At 39.8% G+C, this 15,644-nt stretch overlaps 1 protein-coding gene across 4 annotated transcripts in view; it reads left to right on the top strand.

Moving 5' to 3' along the window:
* Positions 1-15,644, top strand: part of Med1 (mediator complex subunit 1) — a 40,842-nt gene that overhangs the window by 14,164 nt on the left and 11,034 nt on the right. For all 4 annotated transcript variants that reach the window (XM_029483462.1, XM_021175428.2, XM_021175427.2 and 1 more), the window contains exons 7-14: positions 4,357-4,428; positions 6,186-6,260; positions 7,134-7,207; positions 9,048-9,137; positions 10,831-10,942; positions 11,634-11,758; positions 12,109-12,227; positions 14,502-14,703. In XM_029483462.1, coding sequence (XP_029339322.1) covers positions 4,357-4,428; positions 6,186-6,260; positions 7,134-7,207; positions 9,048-9,137; positions 10,831-10,942; positions 11,634-11,758; positions 12,109-12,227; positions 14,502-14,703 — 869 coding nt within the window. The remainder of the gene's footprint in view (positions 1-4,356; positions 4,429-6,185; positions 6,261-7,133; positions 7,208-9,047; positions 9,138-10,830; positions 10,943-11,633; positions 11,759-12,108; positions 12,228-14,501; positions 14,704-15,644) is intronic.

Genomic DNA, 15,644 nt, shown 5'->3' with positions numbered 1-15,644 from the left:
TCAGAAATCCGCCTGCCTCTGCCTCCCCAGTGCTGGGATTAAAGGTGTGCGCTACCACGCCCCGCTGCCCTCTTCTTTCTTTGGACTTGCCAAAAGTATCCACTCAATAATTGTGATAATCAAAATTATCTGGATAAGGACTGGAGAGATGGCTCCGTGATTAAGAGCACTGACTTCTCCTTTAGAGGTCCTAAGTTCAAGACTCAGCAACCACATAGTTCACAACCATCTGTAGTGGGATTTGATTCCCTCTTCTGATGTGCATGAAGATAGAGCATTCATATATATATAATAAAATATTTTTTAAAAAGCTGTGGTTCAATTAAAACAAATTGTATGAGCTGGAGATGTTAACTTAGTAGTTTAGCATTCACCTAGTGTGTACACTTGGGGATTCAGTTTCTTCCAGCATCACAAAAATCAAAACTATGTACATAGATACATACTGTATATTTTTTATTATATGCTTATGTTTATTTATGTTTATGTACATGTGTACACCACACACTTACACATACATACCTTGACAGATGTATGCAGGACAAATCACAACTGGGTAAGAAGTGCTAAAAGAATCATGGGAATTCTTTGTTGATCAAAAGTGAATAGCATGCTAGGCATGGTAGCATTTGCCTTTAATCCCAGCACTTAGGAGGCAGGCAGATCTCATGAGTATGAACACAGCCTGCTCTATAGAGTGAGGAGTTTGAGGGCAGTGGGGGCTGTTCAGAGAAACCCTGTCTCTGGCTACCCCCGAGCTATCATTAAAGGTGCTCACCACCATGCTTTTTAATTCTCTCTCTCTTTTCCTCCTTCCTTCCTTCCTTTCTTTCTTTTTCTTTCTTTCTTTCTTTCTTTCTTTCTTTCTTTCTTTCTTTCTTTCTTTTTTTCTTTTTCTTTCTTTCTCTTTCTTTCTTTCTCTCTTTCTTCCTTTTCTACTTTAAAAAAAAAAAACCTCAGTCTTGTACGTCAGTTCATAGGACTTAGCACCCACATCTTAGACTGGATCTTGCCAGGTCAGTTGATCTAATGCACCCAATCCCTTACAGATGTGCCCAGAGACTTGGTTCCATGGTGATTCTAAATCCCACCAATTAACAATTAAGATTAATCTCATCACAAAGCACTACCATTGAATTGGAAATTGTATAAGAATATTGACTCCAAACCAATAATACAACATTTTCATTTCAACTTTGAGAACAAGCTAGGTCTGTGTATTACATATAATCTATCACAGTAAAAGTAGTAGCCTTGACAACAGTCTGTTATTTTTGGTTGCTTTTCCTGCCATTTTGATTTTTTTTTTCCCCCCTTTGAACTGAGTGGAACTCCTGTGTTTAAATTTAAACCCAGACATAAGAATTTCTGGTAATTAGAAGAAGTTCATTTTTGTTTTGAATATTGAACATAAGTGTATATCTTAGAAAGACTTTTCACTTGGAGGAAGTAGGTTTTATATTCAGGCTTCTTATTAGCAGTTTATTATCTTTATAGTCAAATATACCAAATTTCAATCTTTAAAATGTTTGGTTTTTTGACTTACTTATTTTATATTGTATATGTGAGTATTTTGCCTGCATGTGGACAGTTGTGAGCTACCATGTGGGTACTGGGAAATAAACTTGGGTTCTCTATAAGAACAGCAGAATTTTTAACTACTGAACCAGGTCTGTAAACATATTTTAAAAATTGTCATACAGCCAGACCATGATGGTGGCACATGCCTTTCACCTCAGCACTCGGGAGGCAGAGGCAGGTGGATCTCTGTGTTTGAGGCCAGCCTGGTCTACAGATAAAGTTCTAGGGTAGCCAGGGCTACAGATAAACTCTGTCTTGAAAGACTAAAACCAAACCAAACCACAAGAAAAGATGTAATATGGTCAAATATATTGGTATGCATACATCTATAATTATTTCCAGTATCCCAGAGGCCAGTATAGGGGAATTGTTGCGAGTTTGAGCTTTGGGCTATATAATATCAGGCTAGCCTGAGTTACATAGCTCTACCCTATCTAAATAAACAATGGGGCTGGAGAAATGGCTCAGTGGTTAAGAGCACTGGCTGCTCTTCCACATGAGCCAGGTTCAGTCCCTACATCTGTATATTGCTCCAGTTGCAGAGGATCTGACACTCTTACACATGCATGCATGTATGCATACATGCTTGTATGAATACAACCAAAAACATCAGTGCACATGAAGTAAAAATGAGCGAGTGAATTAATTAATTAATTAATGGATAAGTAAATAAATGGTGATAGTCTAAAATAAACCATATAAATATTGAATTGAAACTCACCAAGATGTGTCATCAGAATATTCTAGAATGAATGAATATTTCTGGATTTTACTTGGAGTAGATTATGTTAACTTATGAATTTGTGATATTCTAAAATTAATTTGTAAACTTGTTTGAAGGGGGTGATTTATAATGGAACTTCATCTTTTTTAAAAAAAGATTTATTTTTATTTATATGAGTACACTGCAGCTGTCTTCAGACACACACCAGAAGAGGGCATCAGATCCCACTACAGATGGTTGTGAGCCACCATGTGGTTGCTGGGATTTGAACTCAGGACCTCTGGAAGAGCAGTCAGAGCTCTTAACCACTGAGCCATTTCTCCAGCCCCATGGAACTTATCTTTACATCATATTTTTAGTCACTTAGTATGCATGGTGATAGTGTGTTAGGGAATATATCTTTTTACTGCCACTGTGCTGTTCTGTTTAAATGCTTACAGCATTGAGAATAAACTGTTTAGCCTTGTAGCTAATTTGTTTTAGACCCATTTTTCTTTAAGATTAAAAGCAATGGAGGGAGAGGGACAACGTGTGTGTGCTTGCGTGAGTGTATGTGTGCATGTGTGTGTCACATGCTTTTAATCCAAGCACTTGGGAGGCAGAGGCAGGTGGATATTTGAATTTGAGGCCAGCCTCGTCTACAGAATGATTTCTAGGACTGACATGGTTATACATAGAAACCCTGTCTCAAGAAACAAAGCAAACAAAAACAGATGGAAAAGCAGAGTTGTTGGAATGTGATAATGTCTTTTATTCCCTTCTATTTCTTACCATGTTTTGCATTCTTAGTTCTAAGCCACAAAAGCTCATTTGAATCACATTTTAAGCCTTAATGTTGGGATAAAAAAACCCAGTCATCACACTAATATATTCCTTATTCTGTGTTGTAGTTGGGCACAGGCGTATGCTGTAGTATGTGATTAGCTCGGGAATAACCCCTCTGTCCACTCTAAGCTCGTAGGTTGCATGTAACTGTAGACTGCATCCTTGATCATGTACTTTATCACAGTTTCAATCAAACATACGTGTAGTGTGCACCCAGTTTTAGTAACATGTTAAAGGGATGGAAGGTAAAAAGCAGAAGAGCTAAATGTATGTAGGAGCCAAATAGTTATTGGGTCCTTGACTTCATATGTGTATGCTAGGGGGTTGAACCCTGGGCTCCATTCACCATGGTACTATATATGGACTCCAGTAGACTAGACTGGAAAGGGCTCTACCATTAGCGCCATTTGGGTATAGCTGTTTTTCTTTGGTTTTTTTTTTGCTTTTGAGATCAAGTCTTGCTCTGTAGCTCAGATTGGTCGTGAACTCACATTCCTCTCCACAATCCTCCTGGGTCAGATTCTGGAGTTAGGAATATACCACCAAGTCCCACTGCCTTTTGACTCAACTTTTTTTTGTTTTGTGTTTCGTTTTTTAAAGACACAGTTTCTCTGTGTAGCTCTGGCTGGCCTGGAACTGAATTTGTAGACCAGGCTAGCCTCAAACTCATAGGATTTAACTGAGGGAAAGATTTATTTATATATTTTATGTGTATGAGTTTTCTGCCTACATATATGCCTACATGACAGAAGAGGGCATCAGATCTCATTATAGATGGTTGTGAAACACCATGTGGTTCCTGGGAATTGAACTCATGTCCTCTAGAAGAGCAGGTAGTGCTCTCAATCACTGAGCCATCACTCCAGGCCTCTTGCTTTCAGGTTTTAGAGTTTTATGTGTATGAATGTCTCTGCACCATATGCATCCTATATCTATACCCCATAAGTACTGAGTGCTATGGGGGCCAAAATAGTCTACTATACGCCTTGTTGGTGGAGGTGCAGACAGTTGTGGGTGCTTTTCAGGAGCAGCAGCCAGCACTGGGAACTGTGGAGCCATCTGCAACCCGGCTTGCTTTTCTTCCTTTCTAGGTTAACTAGACGATTTATGTGGATAGAAGTGTGGGCAGATTATTAAATGAGTTTTGATAGCCATGGTTTTTGTAGAATAAAGTAGTAATTTCCTGTTGTATTTTCTCTTTCCCCACCTTCCTGAATTCCCTATAGGGAAAAGAATTTTGAGGAATTTTCCAAGCATCTGAAGGGTCTTGTTAATCTGTATAACCTCCCAGGAGACAAGTAAGTCATTTCACTTACTCATTTGCTTTCCATTTTGGAAAAAGGAGTATGAGTCTGTGAGCCAGTTTGGGTTATACATTTTCATACCTTTCTGCTGTATGTTTATTTAATTTTATTGTATATTTTTATTTTTTAAAGAAGTATTTATTTGTATTATATATATATAAGTACACTGTCGCTGTCTTCAGACACACCAGAAGAGGGCATCAGATCCCATTATAGATGTTGTGAGCCACCAGGTGGTTGCTGAGAATTGAACTCAGGACCTCTGGAAGAGCAGTCAGTGCTCTTAACCCCTGAGCCATCTCTCCAGCCCCTTAACTTTTTTTGTTTGTTTGTTTGTTTTTGGTTTTTCGAGACAGGGTTTCTCTGTGTAGCCCTGGCTGTCCTGGAACTCACTCTGTAGACCAGGCTGGCCTCAAACTCAGAAATCTGCCTGCCTCTGCCTCCCGCGTGCTGCCCCTTAACTTTTAAATGTTAGCCGGGCGTGGTGGCACACGCCTTTAATCCCAGCACTCGGGAGGCAGAGGCAGGCGGATTTCCGAGTTCGAGGCCAGCCTGGTCTACAAAGTGAGTTCCAGGACAGCCAGGGCTACACAGAGAAACCCTGTCTCGAAAAACCAAAAAAAAAAAAAAAAAAAAACAAAACAAAAAACTTTTAAATGTTTATTTTATGTATATGGGTTTTTTTAAAATTGGTTTGGAGTTTTTTGTTTGTTTTAGTTTTTTGGGTGGGGTTGTTCAGTTTGTTTTAACTCCATGTGTGTCTGTTCATCAGATCTGTACCTGTGGAAGTCAGAAGGGCTGGGAATTGAACCTGTGTTCTCTGGGAGAGCAGTCAGTACTTTTCAACCACTAAGTCATCTCTCTAGTCCTTTTTTTTTTTCAGAGCTGAGGACCAAACCCAGGGCCTTGCACTTGCTAGACAAGCTCTCTACCACTGAGCTAAATCCCCAGACCCTCTAGTTCTTAAAGTATTTTATTTTTAACTTTTCTATCTCCTAAGGTTTTTATCTGAAAGTGGACATGTCTGCTTTTAATGAGTTGAAATTTGAGAAGATAGAACACAATTGTTGAAATATCTTCAGTGTGTTGATTTCAGGGATTCTGTTAAACTGCTTGACTCTTTTAAAGGAAAATACACATAAACTCTGGTAGTTCCTCCCCTCCCCCCCCAAAAGTAATAGTAGCCCAGGCTTGACCTCAGTATGTATTTGAGAATGGCCTTGGCCTTGAATTTCTTAGTTCCTTCTTTATCCTATGTGTTAAGATTATCCTGTGTGATGGGATGTCCATCTTTGATAGTTTATATTTTATTCATTTTACTTTTTATAACGAGCTCTCACTGTGTAACCCTAGCTGTCCTGGAACACTACGTAGATCAGCCTAGCTCAAACTCCTGGCAATCTGCATATCTCTGCCTCCTGAGTGCTAGGATTAAGGTTGTGCAAACCACACCTTGTTTTTTAACTTTTTTTTTTAAGAGTTAAAACAGTTTAATTGGTTCTAACCACCTAGTCAGTATTTTTTAGTTTTCTTGTTATTATTGTTTTGAGACAGGGTCTCACTGAGTAACCTCGACTGGACTAGAATTACTATGTAGACTAGGCTAGCCTGACCTTGGAGAGATGCGCTTGCCTCTGCTTCACACTGACTGGGGTTGAAGGTGTGTGCCACCACATCTGGCCAGTGACAGTGCTTGTATGTGCTTATTTAATAGAACTGTTTAACTCATTTTTTTCTTGTCTACTCTCTAGCAAACTGAAGACTAAAATGTATCTGGCTCTCCAATCATTAGAACAGGACCTTTCTAAAATGGCTATTATGTACTGGTAAGACTGGCTGATGAGACCATTCTATGACTTTTTTTTTTTTTTTAAGATTTATTTATTTATTATATGTAAGTACACTGTAGCTGTCCTCAGACACTCCAGAAGAGGGCGCCAGAACTCGTTACGGATGGTTGTGAGCCACCATGTGGTTGCTGGGATATGAACTCTGGACCTCTGGAAGAGCAGTCGGGTGCTCTTACCCACTGAGCCATCTCACCAGCTCCCATTCTATGACTCTTAATTTCTCCTCCAGGGGATTTTTAACATCTTAACTTTTACACTTATAGGTGTACTACAGTATATGCGATTACATATCTTTGCATATTACTACACAGCACATGTCTGCATTATGCATGTTTATACACATTTGTGATTTGCTGTTGCTTCAAAATGAGTATTACATTCTATTTTCTGAGTATAACAACTCAGAAACTCATGGATAACTGAGATAGTTCAGTTATTGCTGAGTTGTTAGTTGTTATTCTATAGACTATATCTGAAATATTTTCAAAGTTGAATTGATTATCGGATAGTTATCCAGATCTAATATTTTATTCATTAATTTGAGATTGAGTGTCTCTAGGACTCCCAGCCCAGCTGACATGTAAGGTGCAGCAGTGTCATCCACTCCAGTTACAGAATTATGGGGGTGTACATACCTGGCGTAGTTGTACATTTTACTATATTTCATACTGATGGTTACTGGAAAACAGCCCCGTTCATTGACAGTGAGGAGCACATCTTATGTGTGCAGTTACAAGCTGAAGTCATTTTGATAGCTTTATAAAACTTTATGAACTTAGCTCAGTATCAGACTTTGACTGAAACTGTCAGTGGCTAAATCCAATCACACATAGATTATTTGTCTTGTAGGAAGGCAACCAATGCCACTCCCTTGGATAAGATTCTTCATGGAAGTGTTGGTTACCTCACCCCACGGAGCGGGGGTAAGTTAGCCTTTCTTAATTTTCTTTTCTTTTTCTTTTTTTTAGTAAAATGTATGGCTATTAGTTTAAAGACTACGATCTTATTTTAACATGGATGTGAGTGTGGTGTGCATATATGTGTGGGGGCCAGAGTAGGACAGGCAGCCTACCCTACCATTCTGCCTTAGTCCCTTGAGGCAGGATTTCTCGGGGATCCTGGACCTAGGCTGGCAGCCAGTAAGCACCAGTTAGTGATCTTCCTGCCCCTCCCCAGCACAGTGCTGAGATTGCAGGGGTTAGACTGCCATGCTTAGCTGCTTGTGCTTTCCTGGCAGCACGCTGACCAGGGAGCCGTCTCTCTAGCACCCTCAGTTCCTTTTGTGTTCTTTTGCAGTGAGTGCTGGGAATCAAACCAGAGCTCTGTGCATTCTAGGCCAGATGTTCACCGGTGTATATCACTTTTTAAAAAAAATTTATATTTTTACTTTAGGTTTGTGACTATACTGTACCTGTTTTCAGACACCCCAGAAGAGGGCATTGGATCCCATTACAGATGGTTGTGAGCCACCATGTGGTTGCTGGGAATTGAACTCAGGACCTCTGGAAGAGCAGGCAGTGCTCTTTTTTTATTTTTTTATTTTTTCATTTTATTTATTTATTTATTTTTTTTGGTTTTTCGAGACAGGGTTTCTCTGTATAGCCCTGGCTGTCCTGGAACTCACTTTGTAGACCAGGCTGGCCTTGAACTCAGAAATCCGCCTGCCTCTGCCTCCTGAGAGCTGGGATTAAAGGCGTGTGCCACCACGCCCGGCCAACCCGTTTTTTGTTTGTTTGTTTGTTTGAAAGATTTATTTATTTTATGAGTCCTCTATCTTCATGTATTCAGACACCCCAGAAGAGGGCATTGGATCCCATTACAGATGGTTGTGAGCCACCATGTGGTTGCTGGGAATTGAACTCAGGACCTCTGGAAGAGCAGCCAGTGCTCTTAACCACTGAGCCATCTCTCCAGCCCCCTTTGAAATTATTTATTTATTTATTGATTGATTGATTGGTTTTTCGAGACAGGGTTTCTCTGTATAGCCCTGGCTGTCCTGGAACTCACTTTGTAGACCAGGCTGGCCTTGAACTCAGAAATCCGCCTGCCTCTGCCTCCTGAGAGCTGGGATTAAAGGCGTGTGCCACCACGCCCGGCTCAGGCAGTGCTCTTAACCACTGAGCCATCTCTCCAGTCCCAAGCTTTTAATTTTACCTTGAGCTTCTGAAGACATAAGCTCAATAAGAAAGTTACTATACCAGTCATTTTTAATGACTTCGAAGATGTTAATACTTTTCCTTTTTTTCTTTGTGTGAACTATATTGCTGTTCCCAGGATCAATAAACTTTTCATAAGCTTATTTAGGACATGACTTTGCATATTTGTGCAACTCTTTGTTTTCTATTTCATTACATTTATCTTCTTTCTGAGTGTGTGTCTTTTTAAGTATGTGGAGGTCAGAGTCAGTTCTGTCCTAGCATAAAATGTCCTTGGGAACTCAGCTGTCAGACTTGGTGGCAGGCTTTCTTGTTGGATATGCTGTCTCACTGGCCCTATAGAATTAAGTGTGTGTGTGGTGTGTGGGTGTATGTGCATGCCCATGTGTGGAGATGTAGGAATGTATGTGTGTGTGTTTATTACGAAGTTTTAAAGCTTTTTGTAGGCAAGGTAATCACTCTTCCCTGAGCTGTCCCCAGCCTTTTCTTATTAGTTTAAGATGAGGTTTCTTTATAGTTGAGTGCCACCACAAATATAATGAATGCTTTTTTAAAGTATATAATTTACTAATAAAGATGCCTTATTAATAACTTTTATTAATGATAGGTCATTTAATGAATATGAAATACTATGCCTCTCCATCTGACCTGCTGGATGATAAGACTGCCTCTCCTATCATTTTGCATGAAAAGAATGGTAAGTGTGTGTTGTTTCATGTACTTTGAGGCAGATCTCTTTCTGTTACGTAGGCTGTCCTAGAACTCACTATGTAACACAGGGTGGCTGTCAAACTTACGTATAGTGATCATATATATCACTTCAGCCTTCCAAGAACTGAGAGTATAGTTATGAACTACCATTCCTACTAGATATGGTTTATTGAGACAGGACGACCTCTACCTCCCAGGTGGTGGAGTTACAGTGTGTACCACTATGCTCTCCTTTCTCTGATGTGTTAAAAATGTTGGTAAAATTCAAATGCCCAGTCTCCCCGGCTAATAATCATATAATGTGGTATTTCTTAATTTTCTATCTTTATGTATATAATATGAACATGTCATATGAACAGATCCATATATATCTCACATATATACATGTATATGTACTTAAGCACTCAAGCCTATATATAATATTAGCTTCGTAAGTAAATGAGTCAGTGATGAGATGTAGATTACTGACAAATACCCAGCTTCCTGATTATGCTAAAGGGGAGGAAGGCTGGGTTTGGTGGGACATCCCAGAGTGCCCACAGCGAGGATGCACAGGCAGGGAAACCTGAGTGGAAGGCTAAATTAGACTACGTGGTGACACTTTCTCAATGATTAAATAACTACGACTTAACTGCAGTAATGAACGACCCTTGGTATTTTAACTTTCTGCTTTTGGTGTTTTGAGACAGGAATGTCATATGGCTGCAGCTGGGGGTTGGTGGGAGGCAGAGTCAACTGGTCTCAGATTTGTTATATAACCGAGGATGAACTTGGGACTCTTAGTTCTTGGGTATGCACACCACACCTGCTTGTGTTTGGACTAATACAGCAAAAGAACAGAAGAACTAGACCAGGACACTTGACCGCAGTATAGCTTCAATCATTGTCCTGTCATTATAAGCTCATTTAAATACATTGTGAAGTTGTGAATGAAAGTAAAAGTTGATAGTGAGCTCTTTAATCATTAGCAGAAAGAAATACTGATTGCTGTGGGGAGGTAGCTTGTAGTCCTCCCCCCCTCCCCATTTTTTTACCCCTTTGGGCAGGAATTGATGCAGTGTGACATAGGCGTGCTTATGGCATACTCCACCTGCTTCCTTTTCTTTTTATCTCTTTTCTTTATATTTATTTCACTTGCATTTGTGTTTTGCCTGCACGTATGTTTGTGGAAGTCCCAGAACTTGAGTTGCAAACAGCTGTGACCTGCCATGTGGTTACCGGGAATTGAACCAGGGACCTCTGGGAGAGCAGCCAGTGCTTTTTAACCACTGACCTATCTCTCCAACCCAAGCTTGTAACATTTGTGATTTTTGTGGGATTAGAGTATGTAGATTCATGGTGACAGATACGGTAGGGGTTTCTTCTGCATGTTAGTTATTGGTTGTTGTTGTTTTGGTTCTTTTGGAAAATAATATTTCTCCTCAGGCTGGCCTCAGACTTACTCTGTAGCCCCTGCTTCCGTGTTGCCTTGCTTTTCTTTTTTTTCTGTGCTTTGTTCTGTTTTTGAAACTGGGTCTAGCCTTGTAGCTCAGGCAGGCTTCTAACTCAGGTCCATTTTCTTTTCTCATTCTGCAGAATGCTGGGTTTGCACACAGGACCACCATTTCTGTCTTTTTTAGTGCTGAGATCCTTGTCCTAGTTATGAGGTAGAAAATCTTTTTTTCTTTTTCTATTCCCAGTTCCTCGGTCTTTGGGAATGAATGCCTCAGTGACAATTGAAGGAACCTCTGCTATGTACAAACTCCCAATTGCCCCATTAATTATGGGGTCACACCCGGCTGACAACAAATGGTAAGATGAAGATAGTTTTAAAGTTGTGACGTCTATTTTTTGAGCTGCAAGCCCAGTGCGTTTATCTTCCTGGGATGTTCAGACGTCGCCCTCTGCTTCCATGCATGTACGCCTGTCCTGTACTGGAATGTTTCTACTTGAGACCTACTCAGAGAACACACACTGTCTCACATTTGTGTTTTTTTATTCTGTGTATGTATATTTTGCCTGCCAGTGGGTCTTTGCACCATCCTTTGTCCTGGTGCCCTCTGAGGCTAGAAGCAGCCATCAGATCCCCTGGGGCTGCAGTTACAGATGGTATAAACTGCCATGTGGGTGCTGGGAATTGAATACAGGTCTTTTAGAATACCAGTTAGCATTATTAACCACCAGGATAATATATGCCAATATTCCCTATAGACCACATTCTTTGCTCTGAATAAATTAGTTGGAGTTTTATATTGGTTTTCAAACCCAGGGCTACAAATAGGAAGTGTATTCTCTCACACTGAGCTAGACCCTGAGCCCCATTATACATATTTTTTTAAATACTTCAGAATTAAAGTATTTGAGAATAAGGTAATATACTTTGGAATTGTGGTCAGGATAGTAGAAAAGTAAGCTTTTGTGGGTCTATGTATTATATACTTGTCTAAGAAAAAATGTTCATAGTCTTCAAAATAGAAAATATCCCTCTCTTCTTTTTTTGAAGGACCCCTTCTTTCTCCGCAGTCACTAGTGCCAACAGTGTTGATCTTCCTGCGTGTTTCTTCTTGAAATTTCCCCAGCCAATTCCAGTATCTAAAGCATTTGTTCAGAAACTGCAAAATTGCACAGGTAAGCTTTGTTTTTTAAAATGTTTGCCAGCCTGTAATAGAGATAGATTTTACCCATTGAGATAAAACTTGTTAAAATCAGAATGAAAGACTTCAGATTATCTTGAACAATTTACAGTCCTTTGGCTTCAAAGAAGTGCTGCTGAGTACAGCTGTTAGGAAAGTACTAGTAGTTAGTACTGGTAGTTAGTACTAGTAGTTAGTACTAGTAGTTAGTACTGGTAGTTAGTACTAGTGCTCTGTAAGAACTTTTGGATATGTGGGCAGATGCATAGGAAGATCACAAGAAGACAATGAAGCTGTCACAGTTTGATCTTATGTGAGCGATACGAACAGTCCTTGTATTTCCAGGAATCCCGTTGTTTGAGACTCCGCCCACTTACCTGCCCCTCTATGAACTCATCACTCAGTTTGAACTGTCAAAGGATCCTGACCCTTTACCTTTGAATCACAACATGCGATTTTACGCTGTAAGTAGGCCCTGTGGACTTGCAACAATGTTGTTTCTCTATAGCACTAGTGAGGTCCCTCCAATAGCTTTCTTTTAGATTGCTAAATCATCCTCAGATGGGCAAAAGAAGTCATCATAAACATGCTAAAGCAAAAGAGAATCAGCTTTTGAGTTAAACAGCCATGTACATTTCTGTCTATGTGTATTTTATGTGCATCAGTATTTTGCTATATTTAAGTATATACATAACCTGCTTGCCTGGTGCCAAAGAAGTAAGGTCACCTAAACTCGAGTTATGTACATCTGTGAGTGGCCATGTGGGTTCTGTTAACTGAAGCTAGGCCCTCTGGAAGAGAAGCAAGTGGCTGTAAATCAAGGAGCATTCTTTCATGTCCTTTTCCTTCTTCTTTCTTTCTTTCTTCCTTTCTTTTTTTGTTTTTTTTTCTTAAGGATGTATTTATTTAAGTATATGAGTACACTGTAGCTGAACAGATGGTTATAAGCCATCATGTGGTTGCTGGGAATTGAACTCAGAACACTCTGGCACAAAGATTTATTTTATTATTATATGTAAGTACACTGTAGCTGTCTTCAGACACACCAGAAGAGGACATCCTATCTATGGATGGTTGTGAGCTACCATGTGGTTGCTGGGATTTGAACTCAGGACCTTTGGAAAAAGAGTCAGTGCTCTTAACCACCAAGCCATCTCTTTAGCCCTTCCTTCTTCTTTCTAGACAAGTTCTCATGTAACCCAGGCTGCCATTGAATTTAGCAGAGGGTGATCATAAACCAGTCCTCTAGATTGCTGTGACAATAGACATGCTGAGAAGTATCTACAGAGAAATCCAGGACTGGTGGAGCATGGCATTTGGGAAGTGGAGGCTTAAGGATTGCCTTGACTTTGGAGTAGCAAAACCTTTTCTCAAAAAAGTATCAGAATTGGAAATCTTTTAATGCTATCTTGAACTCTTAGAAGGTTGAAAGATACTAAGAATTTTGTTTTGTTTTGTTTTTTTGAGGGCGTGGTGGCACACCTTTATCCCAGCACTCATGAGTCAGAGGCATGCGAGCAAGTTCTAGGATAGGCAGGGCTATATAGAGAGGCTCTTAGGATTTCCATTGCTGTGAAGACACCATGAACAAGGCAATTCTTATAAATGACTACATTTAATTGGGCCTGGCTTACAGGTTCTAAGGTTCAGTCCATTAATCGTCATGGTAGGAAGCATGGTAGCATCCAAGCAGGCATGGCACTTGTACGGTTTCAAAGCCCACCCCAACAGTGGCTCTCTTCTAACAAGGCCACACCTCCTGATTTAAACCACCACAGAAACCCTGTCTCAGAGCAGGAGGGTGGGGAGGAAGGATTGTTTCTTGGGCCAAGTGTGAACGGTGAGACCTGTCTTAAAGAGGGAAAATGTTTCCTTGGTTTTTTTGTTTTTGTTTTTGGTTTTTTGGTGTTTCAAGATGGGGTTTCTCTGTAATGCCCTGGAACTCACTCTGTAGACTAGGCTGGCCTCGAACTCAGAAATCTGCCTGCCTCTGCCTCACAAGTTTTGGGACTAAAAACATGTGCCACAACTGCCCTGCTTTGTTTCCTTTTACTTTAATATTTTTATGTCTATGAGTGCTCTCCCTCCATGAATGTAAGTGTACTACTGCATTTGTACACACATGAAGGTCAGAAGAGGGTTTCAGATTCTCTTGGAATTAGAGTTACAGACGGTTTGAACTGCTGTGTGAATGGATAGGTGCTGGGAACCAAATCTAAGTTGTCTGAAAGAGCACTCTTAACTACTGAGCTATCTCTTCAGCCCTAGCCCATTAGGTGCTAGAATGAGAAAGGCCTTTTAAATACATATGGAGAACAAATGCTGGCGCATATAAAGGATGAAAGGTACCAAACTTCATCTGGGTTTGAATTGCATAGGAATGCATAGTTTATACAACTTCGAAGCTCTCTAGTTGCAGCTAAAGTATAATTATATAGTTTTTTTTTTTTTTTAACATACATCTTTGTAATTCTTTAGAAACTGCTAGTGTAAATTTCTAAGGTGGTTTTTGTTTTAGCTAAGTTAGGAATTCATCTCAATAATACATTCATAAACAGGTATCTTTTAGCTAAAGAATAACTAGTTGACATTCATAACATAAGTTGAAAGAGGTCTGTATACTAGGTGACGCTTACTATGTCCCATACTTTGGTATTCCTCCTGCCCACTGCAGGATAGTTTGTGACTTGGTACACTGGTGAGTAAACACCATTCATTTGCATTCCTCTTTTGCCTAGGCTCTTCCAGGTCAGCAGCACTGCTATTTTCTCAATAAAGATGCTCCTCTTCCTGATGGTCAGAGCCTGCAGGGAACACTGGTCAGCAAAATCACCTTCCAGCACCCTGGCCGAGTTCCTCTTATCTTGAATATGATCAGACACCAAGTGGCCTATAACACTCTAATTGGAAGCTGTGTCAAAAGAACTATTTTAAAAGAAGGTACTCTCTTTCCTTCTGATCAACTTCCTGGGAGATAGGTGCTCACTTCTCCAGTGGTTCTTGAATTTGGTAGTTCATTGAAATACCCATATAGTTCATTGAAATATCCATATAGTTCATTGAAATACCCAGATAGTTCATTGAAATATCCATATAGTTCATTGAAATACCCGTATAGTTCATTGAAATATCCAGATAGTTCATTGAAATACCCAGATAGTTCATTGAAATACCCAGATAGCTTTAGAGACCACAGGTGTTTGATTCCACATCCAGAGCAAAAGAATTAGAATGTCACTGTAAACAAAACAAGCACAATTAGGAATTTGTTTAGTCACCACGAATTATTTTGAGGGAACTAATTTGTTACAATTGGCATTTATAGTAAAAATCATTGCCACTGGGGTGTGTGTGTGTGTACAGCAGTTCTCTGGATTTACATTCTGTTTCTTGTTGCCTGAAACTTCAGCTGATAGATACTGTATGTCTATGAGACTTAAAAGTTTCTATTGATTTGTTTTTATTCTTGAGATGGGCTCACTGTCAGACGGGCTAGCCTTGAATTCATTGTTTTACAGGTTAGTCTTGAATTGAGGTGATCCGCCTGCTTCAGCCTCTCATATGTTAACATTAAGGTCTACACCACCCTTCCTGATTACTTCTTCTAAATAGTGCCGTACCTAGCCAGTGTGTCTTTACTTTCTATCTTAATGCACTGAGATAGATTTGTCTAAATACTACAGTTTAGGTTGTTATGCGTGGTAGATTTACCCTTTAAAATACCATCCCACTCCACCCCATTCTTTATAGAATTTGGTCATATATCTTTAAAAGTCTAAGATACTAGCAAACACAGGAGTGGATGTTCACAGTCAGCTATTGGATGTATCACAGGGCTCCCAATGGAGAAGCTAGAGAAAGTACCCAAGGAGCTAAAGGGA

Source organism: Mus caroli, chromosome 11 (assembly GCF_900094665.2).
Source record: "Mus caroli chromosome 11, CAROLI_EIJ_v1.1, whole genome shotgun sequence".
Taxonomy (NCBI): domain Eukaryota; kingdom Metazoa; phylum Chordata; class Mammalia; order Rodentia; family Muridae; genus Mus; species Mus caroli.
The sequence above is the reverse complement of the archived record's forward strand: the minus strand, read 5'-3'. Positions and strand labels throughout refer to the sequence as shown.